At 32.9% G+C, this 15,616-nt stretch overlaps 1 protein-coding gene across 13 annotated transcripts in view; it reads left to right on the top strand.

Annotated features, from left to right (window-relative positions):
- Positions 1-15,616, top strand: part of LOC148624052 (sodium channel protein para-like) — an 87,532-nt gene that overhangs the window by 37,308 nt on the left and 34,608 nt on the right. For 8 of the 13 annotated variants that reach the window (XM_088566500.1, XM_088566508.1, XM_088566507.1 and 5 more), the window contains 10 exons: positions 5,033-5,363; positions 5,496-5,614; positions 6,489-6,578; positions 6,874-7,002; positions 10,939-11,036; positions 12,904-13,122; positions 13,585-13,645; positions 14,575-14,719; positions 14,917-15,081; positions 15,296-15,334. In XM_088566500.1, the coding sequence (XP_088422626.1) occupies positions 5,073-5,363; positions 5,496-5,614; positions 6,489-6,578; positions 6,874-7,002; positions 10,939-11,036; positions 12,904-13,122; positions 13,585-13,645; positions 14,575-14,719; positions 14,917-15,081; positions 15,296-15,334 (1,356 nt within the window). In that variant the 5' untranslated portion in view covers positions 5,033-5,072. Of the gene's footprint in view, positions 1-5,032; positions 5,364-5,495; positions 5,615-6,488; positions 6,579-6,873; positions 7,003-10,938; positions 11,037-11,118; positions 11,211-12,903; positions 13,123-13,584; positions 13,646-14,574; positions 14,720-14,916; positions 15,082-15,295; positions 15,335-15,616 lie in introns of all 13 variants that reach the window. The other 5 variants (XM_088566509.1, XM_088566503.1, XM_088566505.1 and 2 more) reach the window with 3 other exon arrangements.

Here is a 15,616-nt window from a genome sequence, read left to right as displayed (position 1 = left end):
TGACATTAATTATCGTTGGATTGTGATAAACATTTAAATTTGAAAAAATAATCATTCTACATATTAGTGTTATGAATGATTTGTTTATTATTTTGCATATGATCTGAAATAGCTGTATATATGTTCCATGGAGAAATAATTAGTAGAGTATTGTGATAATCACTTTAATTTCCAAACATAAATAGACGAACTACATAATGGATGAAACATCAAACAAGTATGAAGGACATGAAAGTCAATTGTTTTCTTTTTGGAAATATGACCTCTGATTGTGTTAGTACTCCGTGATATCAGTTTCGTTGTTGTTAATGTTTAATGGCTGTTGCCAAGAGGCAGATAGAACTTGCCTATATAACACCAAAAAGCCTCGCTATCTCGACCAAAACCATTTTATGACTGCAAGAATATTAGATCGACCGATCTGCGGTTTTATGTATTGAATATTGGATTACTATACATTGTGTAACAAGTGAATGTTGTGGAATTTCCCTACTGTCAATCGATAACACAGTCAGCTATAACAGCAGTAATCCGCTTGTTTTTTTATCGTGTTCTGCAGTATAAACACAAAGCGCTTACATTTGTTAAGACAGTTTAAGATCTAACTTCGCATAAGACATTTGAAAAACAGAAAACAAGTTCAATATTGATCAACTGTTTCACGCGTGCCTCAAGATTCAAACATCAACTCAGTTTACCGCTTCATAACTAGTGATACTGCCGTATTACCCAGCAAATAAACCGTATTATTACTTATGAAACTAGTAATAAAAATAAATTTCCTTATTATTCATATATTAAACAAAATAAAGTGGTATAAACAATTTTGGAATTCATGTAACTATATATTTGATGAACGCTAGTATACTACATTGTCTTGGAGAGGACGTTTATAAGTTGAAATAACTTTTGTTCAACCCCTTTGCTCTTTATGCAATAAGATATGTTCAATTCATGTTAACAACAAGTTATTATCCCCTTTATTTAGACACCTTTAGATGTCCCTTTTTTGTCTTATTACGTCGCTCCAGACGACAGCTTATATATTCGATTTCTTTCAAAGCGTGTGTTCTTAGTTTTCTTGAGTCTATACACCGCATGCACTACTTTTTTGTGTTGGAACTATTTAATTGTCAATAAAGGAGGTTGATACTTTTCAAAATCAATTCGGAGTTTACTCGCCGATTTCAAGTTTTTCCCAGAATTTATCAATGTCAATATAGTGAATAAAACATGTTTATAGTCTAAATATACTCTTGAAAGGTCATCTTATACAAACACAAAATTGAAAAGCCATTGTTTATTTCCACTTTTAGAATAACGTTATGTAAAATTTTTTGGAGCCCGGTTTTTTTTCTGAGAGCATTTTCTATTCATTTACATTTTTTTTTATTAGTTTTCTTTATTTGTTTACTTTGTGCCTTGAGAGTTACTGTTTCCATTTAGGTTACATCAAAAAGTAATAAATTACCGGTATATAGTCAAGTAAACGGAGCGCATTAAACAACAAGCCTAGGGAGGGCGTTCCATTACCCCAGCAATGCTAGAGGTTATCTGCCAAGCCAAGCCAATCTTACATGGTGCCATCAAATGGAGGAACGGAATTCCGACCGCTACTTTGTAGGAGTAAGCGTTCCATTTGACAATACGTTAGCAAAAATCGTCGACCGAAAAGTGTTCCAAAATCTTAAGGAATTTTTATAATTTTATAAACCTCATTGTCGCAAGACCCAATCTAATTAAAAATAGCTCTTGTTAACAACGCTGTGATACGCGGGAACGTAGTGGACATTACAGGAGCTATTCTTGATCAGATTATATATAACGTGCTAAAAAAATCAGAAAAAAAATCCATATATTTGTATTTTTAATTTCTAATGGATGACAGTCCAAATATTTAATAATTGTTTCGTAATCAAGATGCAATTTAGTTTTGGATTTGTGCGGACCAATTGACGTCAATGACGTCATAGTATCAAGCCAGGTTACACAAAAGGTTTGCTCTAAGAGAGTCAGAAAATCAAAAAGCTTGTTACAAATCAAATTAAATTATAAGCAAATGGAAAACGTTCCCATTTAGAGTAAACTCAAGGGCGTTCCACTGAAAAAGACGTAAATGGACAGTGCTCAACAAGTAAACCCATTACACAAAAAGTAAATGGATAATGTTCCGTTAAACAACATTTTACAATAAGCGTTTATGAATTGTCAGTTTGGTTTGGTATGTTTTGTATAACATAAGTTTGATAGAATATATTTGCAATTCGATGCAAAGGAAAACAAAACAGCCTTGCCCCAAATGTCAAATTTTAATTACGATTTTAATTAAACGCAGGGTATGTTTTCCTGTCATATTTTTTACAATGTTGTGACATTATTGTTAGAAAATGGTACACACTATCAATCAGCCGTTGAAGAGTGGTATGATGCTCACCCTTTCCCCTCATAAACAATCATTTCAATATCGACAAATTATTGAGTCTGAATAGAGTTCTCCCTGGCGATTTTGCTGCTAAATACAATCAATTTATTCTTAATACTCCAAAGTACCATTAAGGAGTTCTTGGTGGCGTAATGTTATTGTGGAGAAAATCAATTTCATTGATGTAAATGGAGAAATAAACATACTTTTATACACACTTGAAGATTCCACCATCATTAATTGCAGATCAGATTCTTTATTGATTTCGGAGTAAGATTTGTCATTTTCTTTACAATGAAGCATTTATTTCCAACACGCCCTCTTAAGATCGAAAATCATGAACGCCGACAAAATGCGAATAACTTTTTCAACTATGATTTTCAATCTATTGAATAAGTATACGTATTCCAGATTGATGGCACACGGCAGCTAAATATTGTTTTTGTTTTTGATTGAAATCATTACAAACTTTACTTACTTTTGTGATATGGTTGATTTATATTAGTATAAGCAATCATAATGTGTATTGCTATTATCAATTCACTAATTATTAACTAAATCCCTTTTCCCCTTGGGGAGACTAGGGCTGTGGACATTTCTTCTCCACATTTGATTGTATCATCGAATGTTTCGTTGCCTTGTTCCATGACTTAAACTATAAAGTGTTCCTTTCTCTTTCAGTTGCCTTTCGCCATGTTTCTTTGACTTTCTTCTCTCGGGTGTCCATTTCAAAACAATTCATTGGTGAATATTCGTTGTTGTTCACAGAGTGAGTTTATTTTTGCTGCATGCATTTATTTTCAGTCTAATTGATGTTGCCTGGTTGTTCAGATTATTGACTTTCCTCTCTGTATGACTGTTTGTTCTTTAGAGTTTGGAGATGTCGTCGACAAAATCAAGATTTTCTGATTTTGTTGTCGCCAATTTATATCATTATATGAGTACGACATTTTAACATGCTCCACCTTTTTAATATCAAACGAATCATCTCTGCCTGGTCCTTCAACAATTGAATATAGTTGTTGTTTTCATACATGATTTAAACTACTAATATCTCGATCAGTTTGTTTGGTATGCCATACATTTCCATGATTACCCATGATGTGGTACGTCTATGAACTCTGTCGAAAGCTTTCTCATAGTCAACATAGCTAACATAAAGATTTGAATATAACTCATATTGTTCATAGATGTTACGAAGTACGAAACTATGTTCAGGTGTACTTCTTCTAGCTCTTATATATATTTTTTTGTTTATTAATGGGGCAATTCTGATTGCGATTTTATCCTTTATTGCTGTTGTTGTTGCCATTATTGTGATTCGTCGCCAATTTCCACATTATGTCAGATTAACTAAGTACTCCGGTGATAAAGATCGATAGTTGGCATCACAAGTCGTGTCCGAAACTCCTGTATTATCTCAAAAGCCACCGGTCCGACGGTGATATACATGTAGGCCGAGGGTAGATACAGCATGTGATACAGATTTTGACATGTTATATTCATTATACCATATATTCTGACTATTCTTCAATTATGTTCTAAGTAGGTATGTGTTATAGAGTATGCGATATAGGGTTTAAACAATCACTTTTAATGCATGTATGTCATTGTTTATCTTTATTCATTTTTATATCACTGAACTAAATACTAGCTCCGTGCAGGTCCGGGTGTTAAAAGAATAGGCCTGCAGCAGCGCTAAGCTTGTCGTAAAAGGCGACTAAATAGTGCTCAGAAACCTAGCCGGGGGCTAGGCGCTCTGCCCACAGAGCAACTGGGATGTGTGCCCCAGGTGGTGGAATGGGGTACCCCTGGCGTGTTACATGCTGGGGTTGTCAGGCTTTAATACGGAAAACCTGACCGCAAACCATAGTGGTGCACCGTGTTGGAAAAGATGCCACGTTCCTCGCACGTTAAAGAACCCTGCTGGGGTATTCGATAGGAGTAGGAACCTTTGCGCTCCGCCACAGGAGGCTAAATTGCCCGACCTTACCCACCCCCTGTTTCCAGTGGCAATCAAAATTTGTCGACCCTATTGTCCTTGTGACCCATCCTTTTTTTTTTCATTTCATGTTCATTTTATCATCCATTTCATGTTCATTGTCTGAATATAGCTGAAATATTGCTGCTCGGACGTTAAATCCCAACAAACAAACAAACAAACCTAAATACTACCTTGGATCATCAAGTATAAATGACAAACTGAGGAAATGACCTTGGGTTTGAACAGAAGAAGGGATATGGACAAAGACAAGATGGATGTTCAAATCCATTTAACAGATGCAGATTTGCAAAGTTTTATGCATAAATTAACTAAAAGGAAATAAATGAAATTTTAGGAAGTAAATGATTTGAAGTATTTAAAAGGAAATATTTAACCAAAGTAACTAAAATAAAGCAAGCAAAAGGTTTATCAGAAAGTAACTAAAGGCATACATAGTTTTCCCGAGGTTGTTTGTCACTCAGAAAAAGTTACAGTTAACTTACTGTTTGATAAAATCCAGTCCGGGTACTTTACTATTCATATAGAACAGCCAACAGGTCGCTTGAGTTACCTCTCTATCATGAAGATACTTTATAACTAATTTTTTGCATATTTTCTTTTGACAGAAAATGGTTTAGATAGCAGTAAGTGAAACTGACGTTCACCATGGATGTGTTGGAGGAGGAGGAAGATACCTCACCCTTTGTTCTCTTCACGCAAGAATCCCTGTTTAATATTCAACAAAACATCAAAGAGCTTAAAGACATTAAAAAGGCAGACAAACAGGCAGCGGAAGAGGGGGAGGAGGAAGAGCTACCTCACCATGAAGAGGAAGCTAAACCCAACCCTAAGTTTGAGGCGGGAAAAAAGCTGCCTAGATGTTTGTTGGACGAGTTTCCTGGTGAATTTACCGGCAAGCCAATCGAGGATCTTGACGAATACTACGACTCAAAGATGGTGAGTGTGCGTTTAAGAAAGGAAAAAATATTAAAATTTGAGATAATACTACTACATTGGAAGTAAACAGACACAATCTCAAATGAACTGTGTGATTTTTCGTTCTAATAAATGTATGCTCTTTTTTTTCAGACCTTTTGTGTTATCGGCAAAGACAAAACGATCTACAGGTTTAGTGCCACCAACTCCTTGTTCATACTGAGTCCGTTTAATCCCCTCCGAAGACTGGCCTTGTATTTGTTGGTTCATCCATATCCTTTTGAAAGACTTCACTTATATAATAGTTTGTTCAATGTGTATTCTTTTGAAGTATATCAGGACTTTTGGTTCTGGATTTGATTAATTTAAGATCGAGCATGTATCGGTGGTGTATTTTATTTTTATTTCTTGGTCATGAAGATAGTGGAAAATTAAAAAAAAAACCTTCCAGATGTGGAACCTACCACTATGATGTCTCGTCATGTGGATTACCCCTACAATTTACCAGATCACTCTCAAGAAGACCACAGTGTTTAGGTTGACATTTATTAGATATAGACAATCTTAAGCTGACCCAGAATCCAATTTATTCTATTGATTTTCGAAGCAGCAAACAGCGCGTTCTATAACAAAAAGGATGCGACTTAATGTAGATACAAAGGTCGTAGATGAATATCATGTGGATCATTATGTTTCCAATATTATTTTCTTTTCTATGATTTAAAGCTAGCTTACCAACGTACTATGAGTCATCATGATGATAAAAAGGTTACATTTTGAACTTTCTTTTATCATGTTAGTTCTTGAATTTTACCTCGTTACTGGTAATTATCATGTTAATATAACAGAACAGGTTGTTTGTGATTGGGAGGAGAAGGCGAGAAGAGATACGAATATCTGTTTCTGTAGGTTCATTTGAGTAATTATCATTACTTAAAGTGTCAATCGTTTTAGAGTGTCTAGAATTCACAGAGTTAAATTTAATTTTCGTAGGGTCATACAGCAGGTCTCTTCTGCAAAAAAAAATGAAACAATAATGCGAACTGTGGGGAAAGGGTGCATATTTTTGTGTTTTAGTATGATATAAGAACATTTGTTAATCATAATTAGTCATAATATACATGCATGTTTCCTTGACTATGTTACTCTGTTTAATGCTCTTGTTATTATCACCATAATAGTAAACTGTGTGTTTATGGCCATGCCAGAAGACCCAAAGCACGGACAAACAATAGAGTAAGTGTATTATAGATACATACTTATTTTTAGAAAGGTTTTATTGGTACTGCTTTGAATGAATGTAATGCAGGGACAAAGACCAGACCAGGAAAACAAACACACACAGCAAAGAACATGAAATAACCAAAATAATATGTACAAAGCAGAAAAGTAAAGTACATGTTGGAAATGAAATGCAAAGAAAAATAATGTTATTGTTTTTTATTCGGAAACCATGGATTGCATAAATATATCTCTTGCTTTGTACCGCTTTTTCATACACTGAGCATATTGGGGTTTTTTTTAATTACAGGTACGTGTTCACGGGAATATACACGTTCGAAGCGGTTGTCAAAATATCAGCCAGAGGTTTCATCCTTAAGCCGTTTACCTATCTTAGAGATATGTGGAACTGGTTAGACTTCTCTGTAATTGCCCTTGCGTAAGTGTTAACATTTTTTTTGGGTGCATTTACAGTCATTGATATATTTCCATATTTGCAACTCACGGTAGATTTGAGATTCTAATGTTTACAATCGAGATACATGTACTTGAAAATATACGTGATTCGAATTTAGTTTTCAATGATTGACCAACTTCATCACTGAAAGATATTTTTAAGTTTTGTGTTACTTCATTGTTTTTATTTATTAGTCTGTCTGCTGTCATATATAGTATCAAACTAAAATTTGATTTCGCGAGAGCATGTTGTATGCCTTTTCCAGTGCAAGTTTGTTTTTTACCAGTTGTCCGTAAACTACGCGAGTTCTCTCTTACTCGAAAAAATTGTGTCAGTAAATTGTACATTTGTATTTTCGACAGCTAATTATGTTCTCAGTACCTTATCAACACGAACACTTAAAAAAGGTTTAAGACATATTAAAAATCATATTTTACTGAATTTCATTCATTCATTTTCATTGCGTCAGGTTTCCCTAAAGGCAATCCCAATGAGCTAGGGCTGATAATGGGTATGAACTGTTTCCTTTTAACTCGCAGTTTTAACCTAATGAGTCGTTATACTCTTCTATTGATGGGTAAAATGTGCTCGACAGAAAAAAAACCAGATGTGTAACATACTTGATTTCCTCATTGATAACATTTTTGCTGCATTTGGAGGAGCTATTTTTCAACAAGTTGGCATTACTATCAACAGTCCTCTCCTAGCCGATTTTTTTTTATATTCATACGAAACTGAACTTTATCAGAATCGAAGAATAAACATATAAAAGATGGTAAATCCTTTTACTTTACATACAGATATATTAATGATGTATTGTCTATTAAAAACCTTTCTTTTGGTAAATGGTTACCTTCAATATATCCACCAGAGCCCGAGATGAGAACAGAAACAGTTTGTTCTACATCTTTCTTTGGACCTACATCTCGAATTTTGACAAAAGTGGTCATCTCAGCACTAAGATATATGAAAAAAAGAGAGGACTTTAATATTTTGAATTTTCCTTACCTGTGCAGCAATATACCTTCATCTCCTGTATATGGTGTTTATATTGCACAATTGATTCACTACGCTAGAGCAAGTACTTACTACTCCGATTTCCTTGAACGCAATGAAAATCTGCGCAATCAGGGGTATGAGGAAACGCGTCTCAAAAGGTCTCTTACCAAAGTCTTTTTCGATATCAGTCCCTGGTTGAAAAATACTCAGTTTCTTTTACAATGATGGATAATGATTGTTTATTTTCATCTTCCTTTTTTTTTCTTTTTTTTTTTGGGGGGGGGGGATGGTTCTTGGTGCCGAAGTGACCGCTGATTTACAGATCAAGACGCAATATAGCATGCAAATGCTATTTAATCACCGCGATACATTCACACCGCAGAGGGAGGTTTAGCGCTGAAAAACCTAGATTCAACCCACCATTTCATTTGGTACAACCCCACCTTTAGCACCTGCGCACTGTCTCTTTTCTTTCGCAGTCGCTTCGAGACAAAACAATAGTTTAAAAACGCTTACGCGATGATTTAACGGCTGAGAGGTTATCTAATTGAAATCAATTATATAAATGCACACATTTAACACATACGATGACATAAATATACAAATTTGTGACAGAAATGCGCATCATCGACGTTTTCCTGACGGCTGTTCTCGTTGCCTCCTACGGAAATTAGCGGTGATGTAAACACGCATTGTTATTGTAAAGGGGCCAATACTGCTATAAATAAATAGCAAGTATGTTGAATATGATGAAATAATTTTAAATTATTTCTTTTTATTATACTGGTACTTATTCAATAGATGGTTTATTTGGATATGTGGTTTATTTCTTAATTAATCCAACTTCCTTACGGGGAGGTTAAACGGAACAGCCGTTATTTTGGCTACGCTAGGGAAATTTATGTCACAAAAATTTATCACAAAAAATATCGTATTTGTCATATAAGAAAAGAAATAATTTCGTCCGGAGTTGATTTGCAGTCGCTCGGTGTTATATACACCCTCCACGAATTATTTCTTAATTATCACCTGTGTCCAATCGTCATCGTTAGGGAGAAAGTTTTATGGCAAGCCAAAGTGGACAAAAAAGAGCATTTTCTAATATTAAAAAATGTTTTTTTTTAATATTACGAATTAATTTTCTAATATTACAAATTAGATTTCATATATCACAAAACACTTTTTAATATTAAAAATTCAATTGAATTTCTAATATTAAAAAAAAAACTAATTTTGAATATTAGAAATTGATTTTCTAATATTAGAAAATGGATTTGTCGTATTCAATGACAATTTTTTAATATTAAAAAATCATTTTGTAATATTAAAAAATATGACTGATTTTCTAATATTACAAATTCATTGTTTCTAATATTACGAGTTCATTTTTTAATATTACAAATTCAATTTGTAATATTACAAAATGTGTGATATTTTATAATATTACTAAATCAGGAATTTATAATATTAGAAAATGAATTTTTAATATTACAAAATGATTTTTAATATTTGAAAATGGATTTGTAATATTAGAAAATGAATTTGTAACATTAGAAAATAAATGTTTTCTAATATTAAAAAAAATGATTTTTTAATATTACAAATTTATTTTCTAATATTACAAATTAGATTTCTAATATCACAAAACAATTTTTAAAATAAAAAATTCAATTGAATTTCTAACATTAAAAAACGATTTTTTAATATAAGAAATTGATTTTCTAATATTAGAAAATGGATTTGTCTTATTCAGTTGCGATTTTGTAATATTAGAAAATCATTTTTTAATATTAAAAAATGTGACTGATTTTCTAATATTACAGATTCATTTTCTGATATTACAAATTCAGTTTGTAATATTACAAAATGTGTGATATTTTATAATATTACTAAATCAGGAATTTATAATATTAGAAAATGAATTTTCAATATTACAAAATGAATTTCTAATATTAAAAAATCTTTTCTAATGTTAAAAAATCTTTTCTAATATTAAAAAAATGATTTTTTAATATTAAAAATTTATTTTCTAATATTACAAAATGTTGATTTTTGTCCACTTTGGCTTGCCATAAAGTTTGCTCTTGTGTATTATCGTGCATCGGTCCCAGACAAGCAAGAACACTGTTTCAGATCACAGCTATACTTGGTATACTTATTATTTGCTTGGTGGCTGTCATCTCCGTTTTGTTCTTTTTTTTATTTTAAAAATTACAGTTATTATCAAATTCTATTGGTTCTGTACAACTTTGTTTAACTTTGCAAGGTGGCTGATAAGTATTTAGTGTGAGTCGTGATTAATGCGAGGTGGTGACCAGGCGCGTAGCTGAGGCCAAATTGAAGTGTAGGCAAAATTACGGCAGGGGGTCTGGGGGCTGCTTAAGGCCCCCAGCAGGTCCAGGGCGGAGCTCTGGTAGGGGGTCCAGGGGGCGAAGCTCTGCGGAGATAGCGTTTTAGAGCATCATTTATGCCTCTCCTGGATGTATTTTATCTCCCCCCAAAAAAAGTTGCCAAAATTAAGTGCAGGCAAAAGCTTTTTTGCCTAACGGCAGCTACGTGCCTGGTGCCATTAGTAGCAAGTTCCGTTCATTTACTTTACTGTCATTTTGGAAATGAAGTTCATGTTTACCACGAAGAACAATGATTACTGGACCTCAAGTGCATTCATATAGATGAACGATTTCGTTTTATTTTCTTTTGTATTGAAAGGAGAAAACATTGTAGACATCTGGAAAAGAATGAAATCCTCCAATTCTACAAAAATCTTTGAACAGTAACTTGCGATTACGAAGTTTGGTAGATAAATAACAAACTTTTTTATATAGAGCCCTCAGAGGTCTTGACTGTGTCAGCGTATTATGCACAACAGTACTATATGTGCATTTATAAATTGAAGTGACTTTGTCATGTTATTTTCAGTTATGCAACCTTCACCCTTGGGGAGATCATAGGTAACCTAGCAGCAATAAGAACATTTCGTGTACTTCGAGCAATTAAAACAGTGGCTGTTGTTCCAGGTACTGGTATAAGTCAGTAAATATCACTAATTATACACTATATTGTAAGTTGTATAAAGTTGAATTTGAAACATTATTTCAGATATATAACCATGGGCGTTGACTTGGGTAACCTTTCAGCACTTCGAACTTTTAGAGTGCTTCGGGCTCTTAAGACAGTAGCCGTAATTCCAGGTATGAGCTGAAAAAGTTTTGTCAACAAATTGCGAACCACAGTCTAGAGTATATATCATGGATCAAGTACTGCCATTACATGATTAAATGTCATAAAAAAAAAACTTTGGACATGTTCAACAATAGATTCCAAATCAAGTTGATTTACTCACGGAGTACTTGTATATAGACACGTAGATGTGGTTCGCATTTTCACTAGCACGGCAAAACAACGTGTGTTTGCTCCCGCACTAATTCCTCTAGCACGCCTTACTATTTTTTACTGAATACAGAGATAGATCATATTTATTTGGTAAGATATATATCAAAATAAAGAAAAGTTGTCTGCTCTATTTTATAAAATATCTAGTATATTTGATATGTAGGATATTGTTCAACACGTTATAATCTTTTGATTTTAATACATCTTTTTTAACTAGTTATGCTTTTTTTAATCAAGGTTTTTTCTTACTAACCAAATAAATTCAAGATGATACAAGATGTATTATTCAATAAACAAAAAAATCTTCATTGAATATTCAAGATATTTCATAAAGCTTCATTTTCATCTATATCAAAGAAGATTTCTGATATGAAATAATTGAATAAGATATCTCATGATGTATAAGAGATATATTGCGTAGTTCACAAGATACAACTATATGACCCGTCGTTTTCTTATGAACTTCGCCATCCATAAACACTTAAAGACAGGACAAATAATCGTTTACCTGGTTAGTGTGTCTTATTTATCAATTAGGATATTCTATATATTACATATGATGTATCCATTTTATATAAGATATATTATATGTATTTAGTAATAAATAGTAAATCGAGGTGTTCTAGACATGCTCCTTTTGATTTAATCAGATCACAATTGTAGAAACGCACTCTTAGATTTTAAACCAGTAGATTATGCATGAAAAAAATGCTGTCCTTGTAGGGTTGGAGATTATTTTACTTGATTCTTACAAGGCTGATTTCATGACGATGATTTCATGAAATCTTCTGTTTTAAGAAACATTTCTGTTATGTTAATGTATATAGAACACCACTTTATTGTTATCTTTTGTATCTTTCTTTGTTTCACATTTTTGCATCTTGATCTTTTTTTTTTCACTTTGTAAACAACACAATTTCTTTCTTTTTTTCAATTTTCTCTGTGAAAGGCTTAAGGTTTTCCATCGAGAAATCTGTTTCGACAAATGAAATGAATGTTGTCCCACAACGTTAATAATTACTAGTTGCTCAACAGTCATCAGAATTCATTAACACATAACCCGTATTTCTGTTCTTAATATGATGTTACATTTCTTCACAATTCATGAATATCTTTTATTTTTTTTCCATTCATGCAACATTTCACCTTTCTCTGACTTTAAATAAAAAATGCAGTTTTCCAGCAGTGTTTTTATGAATATCTTGAATGCACTTTCAAAATGTTTTCAGTTTTCCATGTTCAATATGCTGCACCCAGTATTTTAGGCACACAATATTTTCATTGTAATGTAGTACCTGATTTTCCAAATCTACTTTCATAGACAACACAGTTAAAACATTTTGTAACGATTATGTGCTTTCAAAATTGGACAGAGTAAAATCTTACTTTAAGAAGGCAATTTGTAAAAAAATATATATTTTCAAATCTATCGAATGCTTTTTAGAGAAAACAAGAGATAACTTACTAACACCAATTATATCCGCCTTGTAGGATTGAAAACCATTGTGGGTGCCTTACTTGAGGCCGTCAGACGGCTGCGAGATGTCATTATTCTCTCAATATTTATGCTATCCATTTTTGCCTTGATCGGAATGCAACTTTACAGTGGTACATTGCGTCAGAAGTGTGTAAGGTGGTCTCTTAATGAGAGTGGGCTGAGAGATCTAAACATGACAGACGAAGACTATAACGCATGGGTCAGCAATGAAGGTATGAGTCTTTTTTAAGTGTTAAAGTATGGGTATAACACGGGGTGAGCAAAAAATCAAAATATATATGGATTTGATAATACATGTAATATGATAATACATGTTGAAATCTATATTTTTTATCAAAAGCTTTTTATTGAGATATTTAAACTTAACCAGAAATACATAAACTATTGCGCTTTGAAAGTTTGCGATTTTTAAAAGAAGTCCAATAAAACGAATTTTTACTACTGCAATCTTCATTTAGTCCTTTTGATTTTTTTTTGGTGCAAAATTGCATCATTGCAATAATTCCTTATTTTACAGTATTGTTTTTTACTAAAACAATTACTTTTGAATGTCAATTTTTTTATTTGGCTGAAAAAGACTTTTATCAAGTAAGGGAATCCGGCTCTTTATAGCCTATAGTTTCAACGAGTGATCTGTTGTATTTAAGTAAAGTGTGAATTTTTTTTTGTTTCAGAAAATTGGGAAATAAAATATGGCGACGAATTTACCATGTGCGGGAATGCGAGCGGTGCTGGGTATGTGTGAGAAACCCTTCAGTATGAATCGTGGATGATTAGAAACTGGACCGATATTTTTCAACTGCTTTTTCTTTTTATGCTGTGTATTTTTCAAAGATCACAGAGATACTTCAAATTTTGCCCAAATTTAATTTTGACTCACAACGTAATTATTTTCCACATAATTTACATAGTTTACACAGACTTTATATCAATGATTGGATCAAGGATAAATTGTATATGAATTTCGAAACTTAGATTGAAAATTAGCCTCATTGTTCAATTGTTCAAGGACGGATACTCGAATGCATGACATGCATAATTTAGATTATCTACATTATATTAATTCACAAATTTGAAATTTAAGAAATTTAAGAAATTGACAACCAGTAACCAGTTAAACATATAGAATATCTCTTAATATTCAATATCTGTCTGGGCATCGTCCTTTTTTGCGCCAAATGGATAAAAACACATTTATTATAATTATTTATGTTTTTAATTTCCATTTTTTATTTTATTATTCTTGAAAAAGATCTGAAAATTGTTATCCGAACCTGACCTGTCAATTCTGGGTTAGTCCGGTAGGTATTAGTTCGACTTCGTAGCATTGACCTATGTAGATGTGTAATTGAAAAGTGTTTATCGAAATAAAAATATTTCTTGACAAACAATTTCAAATACAAATTTACCTGTATTCTGGTGCAAACGGATCACTAATTTATTGGCGCAATTTAACCCGTTTGTCTCCAGGACCATCAGTTCCAAGGTATTAACTTGAAAAGTTGGTGACATTCAATATGCAAATGATATCCCTAACTAGTTAACTTTAAGACCAAGCTAAGAGAAATCCTGATCACCAAGAATCATGGTATCGATATTAGAAACTGTTACCAGTTGGTTTACTTACATTGATAGTTACTTTATGAGTTGCATCTATTTTTCAGAAAATGTTCAAAGGGGTACTCCTGTATTCCTGCAACACACTCAAATCCAAATTACAATTATACACATTACGACAACTTTGGTGTTGCCCTATTGCTGTCGTTTAGACTGATGACACAGGATTATTGGGAGAATTTATATCAACTGGTGAGATTTCTTTATCTTATATAACCTTGATATACAAGGAACGCTGTAGCAGCATTAACCAAGACTTTTGAAGTTCCGTTTCATTTATTATTGCTTTGTTCATATCCAGTTAGACGTGTTGTTTTTTTTTACAGGGAAGGACCATATTTATTATCTTTGTGTATAGATGTTCTGAGGTCTGTACTGTTCTATTACAGATTCTTAGAGCTGAAGGCCCTTGGCACTGTCTCTACTTTATGATAGTGATATTCCTTGGCTCCTTTTATTTGGTCAATCTTATCCTAGCCATCGTTGCCATGTCGTACGACGAAACACAGAAGCAAGATGAAGCGGACGCAGAAGAAGAAGAAATGGAGAAAAAGGTATCATATCACCTGGATTACTTCAGATTTAATAACTAGTCCTTGCTTCTTTGAAAAAGTGCTAAGGTATATTTTTTATGGTTTCATGGACTCTTCTTAATCGAGACCTAATAAAACAGAGCTCTAGATCAATGGATTTCTTACGCAAGGAAATGTATATAAATATATATTTATTATATTGATTGCAAACTGTCACTGTAAAACTTGTTCTTAGAAATATGAAGAGTCACAGCAAAAGAAAAAAGATGATCAGGTACTTCTTTGGTTGTGCTTTAGAAAATGTCAAAACATTAAACATTGTTTTTTTGTGTGTGAATAATAATATTAAACTACTAGGTGGTTTACTTCGTTGTAGTAGGGTTTTGTTACCTTTAACATTTTCGGGTACTACATGCCTGTATTCCAAGTCCATCTGTTATAAATTTGGAGTCATTATTAAGAAGGAAGGGGTTCAAACTGGGGCATTGTCGAAGGAGGAAGTAGTCCCCTCTTAGTAAAGTCATAACGACACGGTCCTGGATACCGCTCCTAATTT

This window comes from Perna viridis, chromosome 2 (assembly GCF_037379345.1).
Source record: "Perna viridis isolate PV_CMFRI_1.1 ecotype Kerala chromosome 2, ASM3737934v1, whole genome shotgun sequence".
Taxonomy (NCBI): domain Eukaryota; kingdom Metazoa; phylum Mollusca; class Bivalvia; order Mytilida; family Mytilidae; genus Perna; species Perna viridis.
Note: the sequence above shows the minus strand (reverse complement) of the source record. Positions and strands in the feature narration are given on the sequence as shown.